Source organism: Vitis riparia, chromosome 7 (genome assembly GCF_004353265.1).
Source record: "Vitis riparia cultivar Riparia Gloire de Montpellier isolate 1030 chromosome 7, EGFV_Vit.rip_1.0, whole genome shotgun sequence".
In the NCBI taxonomy this organism is placed as follows: Eukaryota; Viridiplantae; Streptophyta; class Magnoliopsida; order Vitales; family Vitaceae; genus Vitis; species Vitis riparia.
Genome location: NC_048437.1, coordinates 29,954,420 through 29,974,060, shown reverse-complemented (window position 1 = coordinate 29,974,060; position 19,641 = coordinate 29,954,420). Strand labels below are relative to the sequence as shown.

The 19,641-nt window shown below is 34.1% G+C and overlaps 3 protein-coding genes across 5 annotated transcripts; 1 reads left to right on the top strand and 2 right to left on the bottom strand.

Annotated features, from left to right (window-relative positions):
* The first annotated feature begins 784 nt into the window (after positions 1-784).
* On the top strand, positions 785-8,430 carry LOC117919261 (glutathione reductase, chloroplastic-like). Of its 2 annotated transcripts, none has more exons than XM_034836397.1 (11): positions 785-1,183; positions 2,731-2,956; positions 3,070-3,348; positions 3,444-3,620; positions 3,904-3,957; positions 4,052-4,200; positions 4,542-4,605; positions 4,682-4,852; positions 4,933-5,070; positions 6,869-6,957; positions 8,220-8,430. In XM_034836397.1, exons 1-10 carry the CDS (start codon positions 804-806, stop codon positions 6,908-6,910), a joined length of 1,680 nt encoding a protein of 559 aa, XP_034692288.1. In that variant the 5' UTR covers positions 785-803; the 3' UTR covers positions 6,911-6,957; positions 8,220-8,430. The 2 variants fall into 2 exon arrangements, with proteins under 2 accessions (XP_034692288.1, XP_034692287.1); XM_034836396.1 differs by having other exon boundaries at positions 8,188-8,430.
* Positions 8,431-9,074: 644 nt separating this feature from the next.
* LOC117917294 (U3 small nucleolar RNA-associated protein 18 homolog) lies at positions 9,075-12,450 on the bottom strand. 2 transcript variants are annotated; one of them, XR_004651664.1, is made up of 3 exons: positions 12,281-12,450; positions 9,313-11,112; positions 9,075-9,139 (listed from the first exon to the last, which is right to left on the bottom strand). XR_004651664.1 is itself a non-coding variant. In XM_034833517.1 (2 exons), exon 2 carries the CDS (start codon positions 11,094-11,096, stop codon positions 9,390-9,392), a length of 1,707 nt encoding a protein of 568 aa, XP_034689408.1. In that variant the 5' UTR covers positions 11,097-11,112; positions 12,281-12,450; the 3' UTR covers positions 9,102-9,389. The 2 variants fall into 2 exon arrangements, 1 of the variants encoding a protein (XP_034689408.1); XM_034833517.1 differs by having other exon boundaries at positions 9,102-11,112.
* Positions 12,451-15,350: 2,900 nt separating this feature from the next.
* On the bottom strand, positions 15,351-17,822 carry LOC117917404 (phospholipase A1-Igamma2, chloroplastic-like). The gene is given in 4 exon segments (XM_034833672.1): positions 15,351-15,714; positions 16,451-16,724; positions 16,727-17,194; positions 17,197-17,822. Coding segments are annotated over 4 exon segments (1,539 nt in total). The 5' UTR covers positions 17,741-17,822; the 3' UTR covers positions 15,351-15,461.
* Positions 17,823-19,641: the final 1,819 nt, after the last annotated feature.

Sequence of the window (19,641 nt, the reverse complement as noted above, 5' to 3'; positions counted from 1 at the left end):
AAAAAAATCCCTTGTAGCCTTACATTCCATGTTTATAGTTTATAGAAAGGTGGCAATTCATCTTCTTACTCAAAACATATTATAAGTATTCCAATAATAATAATAATAATAATAATCTTCTTTTCTTATTGCCCTACCTTTCTATGTTTCCACATTATTTACCATACATTGCCACGTCATTTCTAAGACGGTGCTAGGTTTGCTTCCAAATTTTGAGTTTGGATTCAAAATGGGCTTTGTTACTATTAAAATAATCTATGAGACCGACTTTTGAAATAATCAAAATCTTATCTATTATTTAAAAATATATATTAAAAGTCTTATCTTGAATAAAATTACGTTTTTGGTACATATTTTAAAATTATGGTTTTTAATTTTCATTAAAATCTTATTTCCAAAATATAAATTTTAAATTAATTTAAATAAATAAAAAAGAATTATTTTGAACAATAATCTACATTTTGTTCAATAAAAAGCCATTTTGACCCTAAATTCTCATATTTTACATCAAAAAATAAATGAGCAAGATTACAAAAAGTAATTGCCCTTTTGCCTCGGTCAAAGAAAATAAAAATCCATAAATTTTTATTTTATTTTTTAATAACTTCGGTTTTATATTATTTATTTATTAACAATAAGTAACCAATTTTATGTTGTATATTTATATAAAACAAAAAAGTATGAAAAAAAAAAAAAGATAAATAAATAAGTGGCGTTGAAAAAGTGCTTTAGAAATTCGTTTTTATTTAACCACAAGATATATAAGGGAAAAATTAGAAGGAAAGGGCGAAGGAAAAAGGAATATGGCTGCGGCAACCTCACTGTCGACGCCCAGGCTCACATTCTCTTCTCCAAAGCTTCAAACCCTCTACAGAAATTTCCCAATATCTCTTTCTCTCAACTTCTCCTCCTCTCTTTCTCACTCCAAAACCCTAACCCTAACCCCAGGCTCTCTCTCTCAGCGCCCTTCCTCTTTCTCTCCTCGTCGTTGTTTTGCAGTTCGAGCAGAGTCCGAAAATGGGGCCGAGCCTCGCCACTACGACTTCGACCTCTTCACCATCGGCGCTGGCAGCGGCGGCGTTAGGGCTTCGCGTTTCGCCGCCAACTTCGGCTCTTCGGTTGCCGTTTGTGAGCTTCCTTTTGCTACCATATCTTCCGAGACCACCGGTGGCGTTGGCGGCACGTAAGTGGGGTTTTATGTGTAAAAGTTTGATTTTATTTTTTTGGGCATTCATAGCGTTATGTATGTATAAAAAGTTTTTTTTTTTCTTTTTTTTTTTTTTGTATTGGCCTATTTTTAGTTTTTATTTATTTTTGGGATTAGAGATTGGGAGAGACTAATTTGAATTATGGATTCTTTTTAAATTCTGAATTTAGTTTGCATTTGGGTTTTGATATTTCAATGCAGTTCATTCGAACTTTGAATTACTTTTAGCTTCTGCTTCTAGTTCAGTGTGTTTTTTATTCATCGGAGTGGATTAAATTTAATTTTTGGTTTGTTTAATTTAATTTAATTTCTACTTTGGTTATGAAATTCTGATTGAATTGAATTAAGTGTTCTTCTTTTTTTCTTTTTTTTCCTTTTTAGCGTTCTTGGTTGATTATGGATTTTAAGGTTACAGCTACATGACCTTAATCTTGCACATGAGAGAAAGTTGAATAGAAAATTAATGCATCCTTTGGGCACAAATTCAAATTATTGTGCCTTAATCAAATTATTAATTTTAGTGTTTTAGACTTTCAGCTCTTCAATTTTGTATAAGAGTGACTTGAATTTCTAATATGCAAAGCCAGTGCTAACTTTAAATCAGGATATGAATACTGAAGATGATTGAACAGAGAACTAGTTGCTGTCCAATGAATTGAGACACAGAAACTTCATTGCACACTAAAAGTTACTCTTTGAACTTCCAGTTTCTGGCTCTTAAAGGAACACCCATGTTGTTAGCGAGTACTAACAAACTCAGATTTTTCTGTTATTTTTCCTACCTCAAAATGTTTTGGTACACATGTTGATTGAAGGGTACAAAAAGTTCTGCTTTAGCTTGTAGCGATGAGTTAAAATGACATTAATACAAGTGAGCAGTATCCCACCAATGGAATCTCAGTGTACTAGGGGTGCGCCTCCTTTTCTGATTGGCGCTTGTCAATATATGCACTTTGTTTGCCTATGAAAGATAGGGCATCCCACCAATGGGAATAGTACTGTTCAAATGAAGCAGAGAAAGTTCAAAATTGAAGGTCATTTGGGACACTGTCGCCTCTGCAGGAAATACATCCCTAATGTTTTAGTTTGTGAATTTGTTGGAGGTTTTGCCTAATCTAAAATTTCTTGAATGCCTACTTGAGTTCCAAATAAGTTCATATCTTTTCTATGTCCTTAAAGGCAAACAAGACTCTTAAAACAATAGTTATTAAAGTGTAAGCTATCCCTAAGTGGGGGTTCTTTTCAAGATGCCTTTGGCTTAAGATATTATCACTATTTCATAAAATGGTATTTCAGCTGATATTTCATACTTGCATTTTTTCATCACATCTTCAGCAATTAAAAAAATATTGATGCCTCTGAACCTTCCAATTATTACCCAATTAATTGACATGGTTATTTTATTGCATGTTACAAAAATTCAACAACATTTTCTAAATTTTCCTATTGTTACCTTATTGGCATTTTTATTTTCTGAATTCTATTAGAATGCCAATAAATTTAACAAGATTTTTCTGATGCAGGTGTGTACTTCGTGGATGTGTGCCAAAGAAATTGCTTGTGTATGCTTCCAAATTCTCTCATGAATTTGATGAGAGTGGTGGTTTTGGATGGAAATTTGAAGCTGAACCCAAGCATGATTGGAGCACCTTGATGGCTAACAAAAACGCTGAATTGCAGCGCCTTACTGGTATATACAAGAACATTCTGAAAAATGCTGGAGTCACATTAATTGAAGGCCGTGGAAAGGTTGGATATCATTGTAAAGCCAGATTAGAAATAAACAGAATTCTTCTCTGAAATGAATTCATATTTCATGCTTTTTATGACTGTTGCTTGAATTTTAATGATTTTATCCATAGATTGTGGACCCACACACAGTTGACGTGGATGGAAAACTATATACAGCAAGGCACATACTAATTGCAGTTGGGGGCCGCCCCTTCATTCCTGAAATTCCTGGAAGTGAACATGCCATAGATTCTGATGCTGCACTTGATTTGCCCTCAAAACCTAAGAAAATTGGAATAGTTGGGGGTGGGTACATTGCTTTGGAGTTTGCTGGTATCTTCAATGGTTTGAATACTGACGTCCATGTATTTATACGGCAGAAAAAGGTTTTAAGAGGTTTTGATGAAGATGTAAGGAACTGCATATGATATTATTGATTTTTTATTTTATTTTTCCTATCTACATGTGCAATAGTTTGTCAAACTTGCATTTTCAATGCCTTCAGGTCAGAGATTTTGTTGCAGAACAGATGTCTCTAAGAGGAATTGAGTTCCATACAGAAGAGTCGCCTCAGGCTATTCTCAAATCAGCTGATGGTTCTCTGTCTTTAAAGACTAACAAAGGAACGGTTGAAGGTTTCTCCCATATCATGTTTGCAACAGGACGCAGGCCTAATACAAAGGTTGATTTTTGTACTTTTATGGTTGACTTCTATTTGGTATACCCATTTTCTTTTGTTGATTTGCCAATCAAAGCAATGTTAGGTGTGTGTTTCCATTTTGTTCTCTTCATGTCAACTGATGGAATTGCATTCCATAACTTGCTGTGATGCCTTGATTGGTAAGTTATCAAAATATGCCTGTACCATGCAGGAGTCAATCTTTCTTGTGAGAACTAAATCGGCACTTGAAAAAGTAAAGGATGCAACATTCTGATTGCTTACATAAACTCATAATACATTGCAGAACTTAGGATTGGAGACAGTAGGAGTAAAAATGACCAAGACTGGAGCAATAGAGGTAAGAATATTTGATTCTCTGAGATTTGTTCTGCTCCATTCTTGTGATTTTTGTACCTTGTGCTTTTTCTCATACACTCTTATTGCTTTCTCAGGTTGATGAATTCTCCCGTACATCAGTTCCTTCCATTTGGGCAGTTGGAGATGTAACAGATAGAATAAATTTGACTCCAGTTGCTTTGATGGAGGGAGGGGCATTAGCTAAAACTCTATTTGGGAATGAACCAACAAAACCAGATTATAGGTGTTCTATCTATTTTGTGCAAAATTGTTTGGTACCATTGTTGGCGTGGATAAGGATTCAGAGATGCTCCTGTCTAGATACATTTAACTATTGTCTGCTCTAGTAATTTACTCTCAATTTAGTTTTCTCAAAGATTAGGTGAACATGCATGAAAATGTTGAAAATGGCCTTTCTTAGTGTTCTAAAGCATTTTTGTACTTTTTCACAACCAAAACCTTTAGAATATGGGAATTTGTTTCCTCCCTGAGAAGGAAGTCTAATACGAGTTTGAGTTTAAATGGTAAAAGGCTAAGTTTGATCTGTATTAGCTACCTGACTAGATTGTTTCTTCTTATGAGCAGAGCTGTACCATCCGCTGTGTTTTCCCAGCCACCTATTGGACAAGTTGGTCTTACTGAAGAACAGGTGATGCCAATTCTCTTCTGTATTTGCAGCAGCTGAGATTCATCCCTTGCAATTAATATTTGAATCATTTTTGTAGGCTATACAAAAATATGGAGACATTGATGTCTACACAGCAAACTTCAGGCCCTTAAAGGCTACTCTTTCTGGACTTCCAGACCGGGTTTTCATGAAACTTATAGTCTGCGCAAAGAATAACAAAGTACTGGGGTTGCATATGTGTGGAGAAGATTCACCAGAAATTGTGCAGGTTTGCCTTCTAATCCATTGCTTGACTTATTTTTGTTAGATCTGCAATTAATTGGTTGTATTCTTATGGCAAAACCCCAGGGCTTTGCAGTTGCTGTGAGAGCTGGCTTGACAAAGGCAGACTTTGATGCCACTGTGGGAATCCACCCTACTGCAGCAGAGGAGCTTGTCACAATGAGGACTCCTACCCGGAAGATTCGAAACAGCTCTCCGCCCGAGGTTTGTGTCAGACAGAATCTTTTTATCAGTTATTTATTATAGACTTGGTGTTTGTTTTTTGGCTAAATAGAAAAAGTCAAAATATTTGGCTTTATCTATTCAGCTAAAAGTAACCTATTGACATCATCCAACATGACTAAATTGAACCTATTGATAACAAGTTCACTTTAGTTATATTAGATGATGTCAACAGGTCACTTTTAGCTGAATAGCAAAAGCCAAATATTTTGGCTTTTTCTATTCAGCCAAAAAACAAACACCACCACATATTTTCTATTCCTGTTGCACTGACCTATTTAAGAAGTGATGAACCACTGACCTATTTAAAAATTATGGCTACCTGTATTTTTTTCTCTTCTGGGGACAATGGAACCTCACAATTTTGAATTTGTCAATGTCTATTTATATTGTTGAGCCCAACCAGCATGTGATAACCATGGACCTAAGTTTATCACCGATGGCTTGGTGATATTTTTCAGATTTTGGTTGCGATTGATACATTTTCTGGTCACCATTTATGTATCTTGAAGAATCAGCAAAATATACAACATTTTTTTAGCTGAAATTTTCTGGGAATTTCAGGATATATCACTAGGAAATTTGCCATTCCCTTCCCATGATGTGTGTGTCATGAGTGCGTGGGGAGCACGTCCAGCATTGTATGCAATATCTTTACTGAAATTTAGGGATTTGTATTTCTATTTAAGAAATGGAAAGAACAGATGATCTACTATAAAAGAAAAGGCAGAGGAGGGAGTGACAAGGAGGTTTTAGCCAGTATAGAACCCCAAAGTAGATAGGCAATTCTCTTCAGAAAAAATGAGGATGAGACTGAAGTAAATAAATAATGGTCTGTGCAAGAATAGAAGCATCGCTGGTCTGCATAGTCTGGAACTCATACCCTGTCATTACTAGGTATCTGACATAGCAGCCCCAACAGGAGTGCTTCTGTCTTCACTGGTCCTCCATCCACCATTCTTCTAAGAAAGACAGTGGATGGTGTTTAAAATCTTTGATGGGGTCTTAAAAGATCTCAGAAATTTCTGGACAGATATTGAAATTGCAACAAACAGGTCATTTTCTGACAATTTATTTTCTACGGCTCTAATCTTCTTGGGATAGGATGGCAAAAAGAAAGAAAGAAAGAAAAAAGAGTGTGGAGTTTATCACATTTAATGACAAAGATCATATTTGGTGAGGATTTGAAATCTCCAATAACCAATTAGGTGTCTCCTCTTTCCTAATTCATTAACTATTTCGAGGACTAAAAAATAGTTTAAAAGTCAGTTGTGATTTCTTAACAAATAATTAAAGAATTGTCTCAAATTTTCATAATAAATAAATAATTAATTTAACTGAAAATAGAAAATAATTTAAACATCTGATATGATATATGTTTACATTTTGGGTTAAAAAATTTAAACATAATGTGAAAATCCAATTAAGATGTAAAAATTTTCTTAAACATGATTCTTAGTGCTTATATTCCTTTAGATAGGAAATTTTATTCAAGTAGATAACTTATAAAAAAAAAAAAAAAAAGGAATGGGGTCTAAATTAAGCTATTTCATTCTCCCATGAGTTCCTAAAGTTTCCCTTTGAATTTTGGTGTTCATAACTATTTCCTTCAGTTTCTTTGTAGAATTTATGATATCAATATTGTGTACATATTTCCATTGATATTTACGTATTTTTGGTCTATATCTTTGTCTTCATTTTGATCCATTACCCTAGTTTAACCTGCAATTGTTCATGAATTGTATGGATTGAATATGATTCTTGCTCAAATTTGTTTCAGGGAAAGACGGATCCTGAGGTTAAAGCTGCAGCAGGGGTTTAGCATGAGTTTCAATCTATCTGATGGGCACGGTAGCACTCCCACTTTTGGTAAGAATAGTTGCCCAACTTGATCTCATGATCTTTTAGCAAATATGTTCCATTTGGGTTGCTGGAGCTTTTCAGTTTGCCTTGGTTCCTTTCCCTTTTTCGATTTAATGAGACATTTTTAACAATGAAACACCAGTCTATCAATAGAGCTTCAAACCATAGGTATTGCTAAACCCGAAATGCTATCATGTGGCCACAAAAACAACTTTTGTTGTATTCCTATGTTCATGTTTTTACTGCAAAGTCTCCTCAAAATTTGAAATTCTATTTCCTCAGTTCACTACTCATGTCAACAGCACTAGATATGGGTATATGACTGGAATGTGATCTATTCTCCTGAAGGCAGGTCTGGAAATGTCTGCCAAAACATTCCATTCTCTAATTGCTAGATTAGGCTCTCCTTGGCATGCCTCTTGAGCTACAGCATTGCATGTTACTACTCTCTATTATAGACCTAATGAAACACAAGATGAACAATTGTCTCTTTGTTTCTGTTAACATTAAGCACATTGGGTTTAGTCTCTGCTTCTACTTTCTAGTTCTTGTTTCCCTTTAAAGGTTGTCATGCGGGGTCAGTTCCACAAAAAATTTGGCAGATTGATGATTACTGGCCTAGCTTGAGAATTTCAATCCTGCATGGCCTAGTTGCCATTGGGTTTCTATAGAATTTGTCCCACCAACTGGATCTAGCTGCACTAGTTTAGATGCTAGTTCTAACTCCATACCTTAGAAAGAAGTTATAGGCATGTTTAGCCACGTTGTTGAGAGCAGTTTTTTTTTTTTTTCAGAACAGTTCTTCAAAACAGTTCTCAATTGTTTTCAAGAACAAAATCCTGTTTGGAATTCAAATATAAAAAACAATTTACACGGCTTATTTTTTGTATATTATGTATGATGCAAATGTTTACAAAATATTCTATATCTTTTCAATTGTTGTTAAGGACACTCTACAAAAAAATAATAAACTAAAAACCTCATATTTGTTCCCAACAACAACCTGCTTTCAGAATAAATCTTGAAAAAAAACTATTTTTTGTCAATTGCTGCGCTTTATCCCTTCAACCAATTTCTATCCTTTCAATTATTGCTCCTCGAATTTTCATTAGGCTGTTCCAAGCGACAAATTTTTAAAGAAATTTTCATTTGGTACAATCATATATTTTACTTTGTAAAAATATCATTTTTCTTTCCGTCCTACAAATTCCTCACTTGGCCTTCTTAAAACTGCAGGAGAAACCTAACAATAAACTGGTCGATGACAGGAAACTGAGGTATGAACATGCAGCGGAAATGGAGCCTTACTAGAGGAGTGCAAATCCTGCTGGGTGCCAAGGGTTCTCCTACAAACTTGTTACTGTAAATTTTCTTTTCCTTTATAGGAATTTGAGTAACTTAAAATTTTCCTTTCATCATTTTCATTGACATTTGGTTCAGGAAACAAATAAATCGTCTGATATGTGGTGTTGATTTCCATAATGAAGGGTTTACCCTTTTTTGGCTCCATTTGAGTTTTTATAGGTGGCAAAGCCTCTAAATTTGAATTCCTTTATTGACAGAATTCAACTGTTTTGACCATTGATCGAAAAACTCTGATGATCAAGACTAAAAAATATTATTTGATTTAGGATTCTTTAGCAATGCTTTCAAAAATTGTTTTAGCAAAATAGTTTTTCAGAATTGCCCTTAAAAGTAGATCTTAATTGCTTTGAGGAACGAACATCCATCTGAAATTCAAATACCAGAAAAATTTAGTAAAAACATTTGTCAAACTTAAGCTCAAAAAACTGTTTTCTTTATATTTTTTTGAATTGTTCAACCATTAGTTTCTCATTTCAATTTTCAATTTAAAACCAATAGCCATTCAAATTTGAAGGTTAAGCCCTTACTCTCCACGGAACCAAACCTTGAGAGTCATCAAGATTCGAACCTGGTAGCATGTGCTTTTTTACTAAACAAAAATATGAGAACATTATAGAAAAACAAATCATGATGACCATAATAATCTTAAAAGGGAAATGATTTAAAACCCAAAAATGCTAGATTACAACTTCGTCGATTGTCCTCTTATCCAAACAGATAATGCTACAAAATAAAAATAAAATAAACAAAGACAAATTCCCCATGAGCCCCGTATGCCACAGCTCTCGGCTACAACACCTCAAAACTTTCCCAAAATTAATCACTGGTTCACAGCATAAATAATAGAAAACAAGTTATGACGTGAAAACCAGTTTGAATCTAAACCATCCACACGTTTTCATGAAGAGGAGGTTTAGGAAAGCTATAGTTTAATCCAAAAGAAGAACCAAATAAAGGGAAAAACAGAGGCAGCTGTGCTGCCCTCGGCTTAAGTACCTGAAGTTTCATGAGTTGGGAGGAACAAAGAGCAAGGGCATTGTGATGAGACATTGCCAGGATCACATGCATTTGCTCTATGCATGCTGGTAATGATGCAACTTGTAGAGCAACACTTTTCCAGCGGCACTTCCCACTGCCATGAAACCTCCACCAGGGCTAAAATCCAAACAACGTGGATAATGCAGAGTCCTATTCGGGGGAGGCCAATTCGAGAATACAGTATATGATGGAATGTGTATCAGCTTTAAACTGTTCTTCTTCATGCTGGAACTGATAGCCAATATCTGAGCATCATTGTTAAATTTCATAAAATCCACTTTGGTGGTTACGTTCTCTATGGTTTTCATTGGTTTCCTCTTGCCGCCTAAAAACTCTTCTTTATTGTAAACATTCACAATCCCACTGGCTGAACCTGCAGCAAACAAAGCTCCACTTGGGGAAGCACAGAGAGCTGTACCATTTATGCAGCCTTCATCTGTACCTTTATGGAAGCAAGTCCTTGTTCTCAAGTCCCAGTGGTAAATATGTCCGTCTCCACCCGAGCTTAATAATTGCCGCCCATCATCAGCAAAAGCTAATGAACGAACAGTTCCATTCATCTTAAGGGTTCCAATCAGTTCCTTTGTTTTTGATGAAACCAACAAGATGTAACCTTCATTGCCCACAAAGGCAATGGTACCAGAATCAGGGGAAACCTCAAAAGCTTCCAAGCTTTTCTCCTCCCTACCAATCAAGGGTCCTATTTTATCAACTTTGGCTTTCACTAAATCAAAGCTGTAAAAGAACTTTCTTCTCCCCGCTATGATAACCTGAGACCCATCGGGCAAGAAAGATGCTTTCCGAATAGGGCAATCTTCAAGGAAGATACTTTGAATTTTGGTGTTCCTTCTGCCATCAATTTGAAAAAATCTGACCCTTCGGTCTAGTCCAGCAGTAAGCAGCAACTGAGCATTACAATGGAATTGAACCGAATTAATAGGACCATTGGAAGGATCCTCTGCATTTGCATCTACCAGTCTTGAATATTCCAGAAGTCCAGGCAACAATTTCGTACTGCTTTTCACAACCAGGTCTTCATTTGTCCGAAGGATATCATCAACGGCTTCAACATCCTTATGACCTGGAGCAATCACTGCCCCATTTTCTTCATCTGATGATTCACCATAATCAGAGCTGTAAGTCCTTGACCATGAATCAAGTTGGGCCCACTCTGTTCCTGGATTCAGCTTAGCATGCTGAGCTCTCAATCGTGAGACATAAACCGAACCAGAAATTAAACTCTCATCCTCTTCCTTCCTCAGCTTCCTCAATCTGTTAACTTTAGAAATATTTATATTGGTTTTCTCCTCTTCTTCATCCACCCAGACGGGTTTCCTTTGCTTGGTGTCCTCTTCACCACTACTTTCCTCTGGGAATTCTGCATCCTCCTCATAAAAAGATAGAGCACTATTAGCCGATCGATCAGTGAAGAACAAAGTAGAATCTTTCTCTGCCTTGGTTTGTACTTCTTCCTCACCTACCTTCCCAAATTCAACTGGGTCATAGAGAGATCCAAACAAAAAGTTCTCCAGCTTCTTCATTTCTCTTTCCTCCTCAACTTCCAGTTGCTTATCCTCTTCTTTGTGTTCTTTCTTCCTCTTCTTAGTCCTTAAAATATCTGGAACCAATTCCTTTCTATCTTCATTTTCATTTCCTTCCAAAGGTGAAGGCACATCAACATCCTCCCTTTTAGTCTTATTGACTCGGTTTTTACGGAGAATATTTTGAGAAATTAAACTCATCTTCAACAATTTATTTCTGCAAAAACATGCAAAATCCAATTGCAAATACATAAATACTTAAATCTCGGCCCCTGGATTTGAAAAAACAAACTAAAGAAACACTATGAAAAAATTATAGTCAAGCGTTCCAAGATAATCAAGTTCAACATTGTCATTTCAAATCACCAAACAAATGAAAATTTGGGCAAATGGAGCAATCATACATGGCTAAACTTCAGAACATCATGGCTCCAGCATTTAAACCTATTGTATTTAGCCATAGAACATGTAACAAAGGTGAAGGAAATTTTGAGGGAAAGAAAATAGGGAGGAAACATACAAGGAAAGAGAAAGTGAAAGAAAATGAAATATAAATTTAAAATTAATAAGTTTTTTATATGCTTCTTTAAACATGCTTCACTTTTTTCCCCTTCTTTATAAAGATTAAATAATCTCAAAATGTATAAGTTTCTAACTAATTTTATTTATATTTAATTTTCTTTTATATTTTTTATGGTAAACCAAACATACCAAAATAATCTGTCTTAAGCACTTTTTCCTTTTCTAGAACCAAACGAAGTATTATGGATTCCAAAACACTACCAATTTCCTAATATTCAATAGAATGTCGATCACATTCAAGTTAAAGCAAGCAAAACATGAAAAGAGACATGAGAGATTATCAGAGATCAAATCAGTGAATTTCCATCAACGACACATTATCCAAACCCAAATTTCATAACAATTTGCAGCAAATCAAATTAAGCTATAAGGTTCTACAACATCAATGCCGGAACCACCATTTCTTCTACTGTTTCCAAGCACAAACGAATTTAGATAAACAATTTTCAGGACACCCAGGTTCAGAAAAAGCACAAAAACTTATTCCTTGTTCTTAGGGGAAAAAGGACAACAAATTCCACCAAAACTCCCAAACATCACCATCTCTTTTCCACGAAAACTTCGTAATTGACCTTTGGATTTTGAAAATATAGAAATATATAACCCATACTATACTGCTATAACACATATGAAGCCACTCAAGTACATCTTTCTCACTTGGAATTGCCAAAAATTTGTAAAATAAATTGTCTCTTCACTATAAAAATCGTTCTCCATCGGTTGTCAACACATAATACGACCTATTGAATCCAACAGAGAAAAAAAAACAAAAGTTAGGGTTTAGGGTTAGGGTTTAGGGATACCTGGCGGCGGTTTCTTCCAACTCCGTTAGTCCTGAAGGAAGCTAAAGAGAAATGAGGTAAGGATGATCGAAAAAGGAATACTGAGTCGGAGAACTGTTTCCGGAAGTCAGCGTCAGCGACCGGACCAATTGACGGCGACGAATGTGAGGTTCGCACCACGTGAAAGGAGAAGAATACCGAGAGTCGTAATATTGATCAAGTACTACTGAGTTGGGCCGGATGGGCCTACCCGGCCCATCCATGATAATATTTTCAAAGAATAAATAATTTATTTAAAGGGTATATAACCTTTTTAAAGATACAAATAAAATTGGGCGCTACGGTTACACTCAATCGCAAAGCATCAGGATTAAAATGCTTAGTTTTTGCATTTTTCATCCATAAAAATTACAATAATTTAAAAAAAAAAAAAAAACTTTTACTAAAAACACTATCAAACATGTTTTTATTTATATTTAAATTTTTATATTTTTATTCAACGGCTTAAATTTAACGTTTTTCATACTGTACAATTTACAATTTATATGCTTTCACACGAGTGAAAAAAGGTCCAAATTATAATTTTTTAGTTTTAACACTAGTAGTTTGCTTCAAGTGCAAGATCTGTGAACAATTAAGTAATGAAGTTTCTATTATATAATTTTTAATTATTTAATAAATATCATGGAAAAAATAATTTAAGAAAAATGAAATAAATTTTAAAATATTTATGTTCAAAAATATATTATAAAGTTGACAACTCCATGCATATGTTTTAATATTAATATTGTATAATAAAAATCTATATACAATTGACTATTTTTATTAAATTAATTAATTTTAATTTTAATTATTTAATAAACAAACACATGCTATTATTTGTCATGGCATAATTAAATAAGATTTGTTGAACAATATTTTTTTAAAATTAAAATAATAATTTTATTCATATGATACTTCTTACTCTTATTGAATTAAAATAAAAGGGAGTATATATTAATTTATACTTCAATTTGGATCCTCTACAAAGACAAACAACTGTAGGCTCCAATTTTATAACACCCATCATAATTATAAAATAACTAAGTTTTAATTTTAAAATTTTAAATTTTAAATTTAAAAAAAAATTAAATAAAAATAGTCACAACAAAACTGTGTCGTAATAAAACTTAAATTTTAAATTCAGATAATTATTTAAAATTTAAATTTAATTTATCATACCTATTTATATAAATGAAGAAATTATTTGTCTTTAGTTTATTTACATTAGTGTCGTGTTTAAAAAAACTGGTTACATCTTATATAGAATTAATGACAAGTTTGGTAAATATTCCAAGAAACAATTACGACAAAAGCACTTCTATTATATATATTATAGATGTATATTTAGTCATAAAAAAAGTGAAAAGATAAATAAATAAATTATAATTATAAAAAAATTTAGTTTTAACGCATGATAAACTCAACGTAACGTCTTAATCCATGAATTTAAGCCCACCTTTGGATTTGTAGACATGATAAAAGTCATAATTGGTATCCTCGTTGCTAGTTAAAGGGTTTGATTTTCTCAACATGGCTTAGGTTTTCGTGCACCTAAGGCACACTATTAAACCAATAAAGTGGAGTGCATGGTCAATTAAACCATTACGACTTAACCCAAACCCTATGCTTCAAGGCTAATTAAGAGTAATTAAAGTCATAATATGATGAATTAGTCTTGCACCCATCATGTCGTGGTCTTTTTAAAAGAGTTCCTAAGTCATTTTTTAAGTCTTAAATAATAGGTTGGAGGGTTAAAAAAAATGTGGCTTTAACTCCTAGTCGGTAAAGGTCCCCCATCAAGTCGTCCATGATAGCAGCAATAGTAAATTGCAAGTGATGTGTTTTTCACATTATAATGGCTGCCAGTTGCTAATTTTTAATCATGATTCCGTTACTACAAATTTGTATTTTTTTATTAATAACTTAGTGACATGTCTAATCAACTATGTGTTTGTTTTTTGCAGCTGAAAAGGCACTCATTCTACGTGATATCAAAATTGTAATTTGGGCTATTTAGCCTATAATAGAATTTGGGTGTAACACGTAAAACTATGATATAAAATAATAAGATTGCTTGATATATCCCATGTTCAAAATATGAAAATAAAATAAATTTGTGGCCTATATATAAATATACATGGGTTTTTTTCATTTGTATATACACGTTGAAAGTCGGGATGACTAGGAGTTAATGATATCTACATAGAGGAAGGTTAAAAAATCTTCCTTTAACCTTAAGTTTTAAAGCGACGAGCCTAATAATTAAACAATTGTAAGGAATGAATAATTGCAAATGATATCACTATATGTGTATAAATACTTTTTAATTGTGCATATGCATTAAAGTCGTGGAAGCCGATTAGACCAAATGAACAATATTTATATGAAAAAAATTTTAACATTATATATGTATGAGTTTATCTTGACTTTGTAAATGATTTTTAAGAATGTGAAGTTCAATGGATGTTATTGTGTATAAATACTTTTTAATTGTGTATATGCATTAAAGTCGTGGAAGCCGATTAGACCAAATGAACAATATTTATATGAAAAAATTTTTAACATTATATATGTATGAGTTTATCTTGACTTTGTAAATGATTTTTAAGAATGTGAAGTTCAATGGATGTTATTATGTATAAATGCTTTTTAATTGTGCATATGCATTAAAGTCGTGGAAGCCGATTAGACCAAATGAACAATATTTATATGAAAATTTTTTTAACATTATATATGTATGAGTTTATCTTGACTTTGTAAATGATTTTTAAGAATGTGAAGTTCAATGGATGTTATTTTTTCATCGATGAATGAGACTAAAATGTAAAATATTAAGAATAGACTAGTAATTTCTTCTTCAATAACATATTTGGTTTTTTATATGGTATCCAATGCTTATCATTTAATATCCTTACCTAATCCTTTCACATCTTTATCACACATACAATGACAGATACGACTCATAGTTTAAAATTTTAAAATAAAATTAATGTGTTCGTAGGCAAAACAAATCTTAAAAATTAATAAAATTAAAAATAATTAAGCATAATTATCAAAAAGGACAGATGTAAATAAACAAACTACATATATACTTGTTGTTTTGTACAAATGGAGAGGACCCAAAACTGGAAGTAGGCTATAGCCACGAGTCAAACCATCTCTATTGGCCAGAAGAAAGGCCTAGCTGGCCGAGGTGGTGGTGCATATCTGCATGGTTATGGTCGTGTAACTCGTGCTTGGGCCGCTCCGGCTGCACCCACCGCCCATCGCTGCTTCTGACCATGCCTTTGTTCTCGTCCTGCCTCCAGTACGGGGGAACCAGGTAGTGATCCTTCAAGAAATCAGATGCCTTGTTCACCAGCGCTGGGTCTCTCCCACTTGCCAGCACAAATCTCTGGCCTTTCCCGTGGTATCTGCAGAACCCGATAATAAGATAATGATGATCATACTCAATAAATTAATATTTTTTTAAAGTACGGTGGAACGTATTATTATGATTATTCAGTTGCTTGTAAAGTTATCTCACCTTAAAAGGACTTATTACAAAATTCATAATGTCGCCACCCGCAACAATCCTAACTATTGTGTGACACATAATGTTGGCCATTTGGGGTGGAATCTAAAATGATATGGTCCCATCGTTGTGTCCCATCCTATAAAGTCCCTAGGCCTCCTACTTTAAAATTTTAGCTTAATATATAAATAATAAATTTAAGTGATAAGTGATCGGACGTGAGTCTATTTAGAGTATTCTAGATCATATAGATTAAAAACAACAAACAAATATTTTAATAATATTTTTTATAATGCCTTGTATAAAGTTTTAAATTGTAATCTATAAGTAACTTTTTAGATTTTTAAAAATCAATTAAATACCTAACTTTTATAAGAAATCGCTCTGAAACCCAAGTGAGCTTGAGTGTTTGGATTAAGAGAACATATGAAAAAGTCATAATAAGCGACTGACCACTGATGGAATCACTGGGGTCATTTTCTAGGATTTTAAAATTTTATCAAACAGTAGACACTATCTCAAAGGGAAAATACTAATTTAAAAATTACTATTACCTAGATTTTTAAAAAAGTTGATTAAACATTCAGCTTTGGTAATTAAGGAAATCTTTTTCATATTTTTGAGGCAATACTAACCCATCCAGCAAATGCAGGTGAGCCTCCAAGTTATGGGCGGAAATGGGATCGGCGTTCTGCTTCAAGAAGGGCGAGTTTTTGTGGTCCAGCGCCAGCTCCACCCCAACATGCGAGTAGCTCCATGGCAACCCCTCCGCCAGTTTCATCACCATCGCCGGCACTTGCTCATTGAAAAACAGCCCCGGCGACTTGGGCACGACGTCGTGCACGTTCACCACCCTCAGCACCTTCACCCCTAGCCCCTCCAGCCGCTCCTTGAACCGAACATTCCCACTCTAGGCCCGGAGAACGAGAGCACCGACACCGGCAGCACCCGCCCGTTGTTGAGCACGTTCAGCCCCGTCTCCGCCACGTCGTACGCGCTCAACACCGCTAATGCGCCGCCCAGGCTGTGGCCGGTGAAGGTTATGCTCAGTTCTTCGTCAGGGTACATCTCTATCAAACGTTTTACCTCCGTCAGAATCTGCTCCCGAGCTGAGAACGTGCAGAACCTGCAGCTCTCGTCCTTGTCCGTATACAGGTCGAGGAATCCCGACTCCACCTTAACCGTCCGGTCAGGGCAGGGAATGTTCTCCGACGATACTGGCTTCAGAAAGTCCATCAGGTCCGCGATCCACTCCAGTCTGGTCACCGTGCCGCGCCAGGCGATGGTTATGTCCCGGCGCCCTAGAACTCTTGATTTTTCGTCGTTCGACACCGCGACGTATCCGATCCAGTTCGCGTTTTTGCTCCAGACTTTAGGCCATCGGACTTCTTGAAGAAATTGGGGAGATTGATATTCGATGTGGCGTAGAGGTATCGCGACACGTCGTAGCCATGGCCGGCCATTCCGAGGGAATCGAAGAATTTTCTGGGCATAAATCTACAGGTCCCGCAGTACTTCGAGAAGGGATCGAAATCGAATGCGTCGTAGCAAGCTTGAGCCATTTCTCCGTACCGGATTAGCTCCGATCTCAACAGGGGATCCATCGGATCTAGCATTCCAGTCCAATCATCCTCGCCATGGATTTCCCTCCACCGCTCCGATACTAGCTCCTCATGCACTCTTTTGACCGTCTTTTCCTTCTCGAGGTCATTGATGATGGAAGACAACGATCCAATGCCCGTTGATGACCCATTGGTGGTTTTCGACAACACCCTGGTCACGGTACGCATCTTTCTACTGATCTCGTCTGCATCAACGCGTAGAAACTGAGGTTTCTGGCTAGAAAATGAGACTGCAAAAATATTTTCTGACTTCCGCCCATGACTTGTGTAGGGAAGAGTCATGTTGGTGATGGAGATGGCCATTGAAGCTTCTGAAAAAAGCTTAAAGTGAAAAAAATGGAGATATGGATGAGGACGAGGTTGCAGTCTAGAAAGGCTGGGGAGATGGTATGCTATTATATCTGCTGTACCGTAAGCTATGGTCAGTGCTTTTATAAAAAAAATCCCAGCACATGATACCCGTGGTCACCTTATGATGTAATCAAAGTGATTATTCAATGGTTTCTAACCAGGGTCTTCTTCCTAGAAATTCTAAGATTCCACGCGCTTTTCTCCACGATTTGAACCACACGGTCAAGACCAGCCTTCTTCTTCCCCTCGCGTGGCTCACACAACAACTTTAAAATTATTTTTTATTTAATGGTTTTTAAACTTTTTAAAAAATTGTTGAACATTCCTACGTCTTGAACCCAACTCCATACTAGGCTTAAAATTTATTATTTGATATTGATTTTACATATTAAAATTGATCGATACAATGAAATTATAAATTATCAAATTTACATATTTACCTCTATTAACTTTAATTAATATATATTTTTAATCTTAAGTAAAAAAATTATTTATTAAATATCCATATTAAAAATATCTTTCATACATAAAATAATTATATAAAAAAAAAGTCATTGATGAGAAGTTGTAATTGTAAAAGAGGGCAAATGGAGTGAAGGAGATATGAGATTCATAATAAACTAATTATTTTGATTTAATATTTAAAATTATTGAATTAATTTATTTTATTAAGCATATTTAATAATTTAAATTATGTTATTATGTATATTCGTATAATGTTAATAACCTTTTTTGATCGTCAACATGGGATATTGCAACTTTTGAACTATTTATTCAAATACAAAATCTATTTTTAAAACAAAATTAATGTTTTTAAAATTTTTTAAGGTATTATAAATAATAATTTAAAAGATAGAAAAATATTTTAAAAACTTTTATATTACACATAAGTGTTGTTTGTTCAAATAATATAAGTTGAAAATTCAAGTTTTTAAATAAAATTTTATTTTAGAAAATAAAAAAGAGAAAAGTATTCAAAATATTTTTAGCCTTTGACAGCCACTCCCATTTCCAAACTATTCAATGGCTTCCAACCAGGGTCCTCTTCCTAGAAATTCTAAGATTCCACGCGCTTTTCTCCACGATTTGTAACCTTGAACTTGGAACTTGGAAGGACCTACCCGTGGAAACACACGGTCAAGAGCAGCCTTCTTCTTCCCCTCGCGTTCCTCACACAACAATTTTACTTCTTCTTTTTGAAAAATATGGTCAAATTTCCCTTCCAACCCCATTTCAAACTAAATGAAATGTAATGCATTTAGGTTCCATTTAGTTGTGTTTTTAAATAACACGTAATAGCCGAATAACTAATTTTAGAAGAAATTTAAATGTTTTATAAAATTTAAAAATCACTTTTAAAATATTAAAATATCACTTATAATTCTCCTCAAAATATTTTTTTTTTTAAATGTTTCTACTTTTTAATAGTAAAAACATTTTTATTTTTTACAATAAGTAGGTTGAGTACTACAATTTCCCACAAATTCTAAATTTGTATTTTAAAAAAAAATTGGATTCATGTTTTATATCAAACTCATCTATTATCTAAATTTGGTTTTTAAGAAAGATGATTATTTCTTATATGCAACTCGTCTTTTTGTAAACACGAGTTTACCATTTTTTCTAATACAATAACTTTAGAATTATTTTTTATTTAATGGTTTTTAAACTTTTTAAAAAATTGTTGAACATTCCTACGTCTTGAACCCAACTTCATCCTAGGCTTAAATTTATTATTTGATTTTTATTTTACATAGTATAATTGATTGATACAATGAACTTAAATTTTGTTTATAAATTATCAAATTTATATGTTTATTTTTATTAATTTTAATTAATATATATTTTTAAAC

Excerpts from the sequence above, each read along its gene's own strand:
- LOC117919261 (XM_034836397.1), top strand. The coding sequence starts at position 804 with ATGGCTGCGGCAACCTCACTGTCGACGCCCAGGCTCACATTCTCTTCT. Across the intron at positions 2,957-3,069 it reads TAATTGAAGGCCGTGGAAAG|ATTGTGGACCCACACACAGT; the intron begins GTTGGATATCAT and ends TTTTATCCATAG. Across the intron at positions 4,201-4,541 it reads CCAACAAAACCAGATTATAG|AGCTGTACCATCCGCTGTGT; the intron begins GTGTTCTATCTA and ends TCTTATGAGCAG.
- LOC117917294 (XM_034833517.1), bottom strand. The coding sequence starts at position 11,096 with ATGAGTTTAATTTCTCAAAATATTCTCCGTAAAAACCGAGTCAATAAG.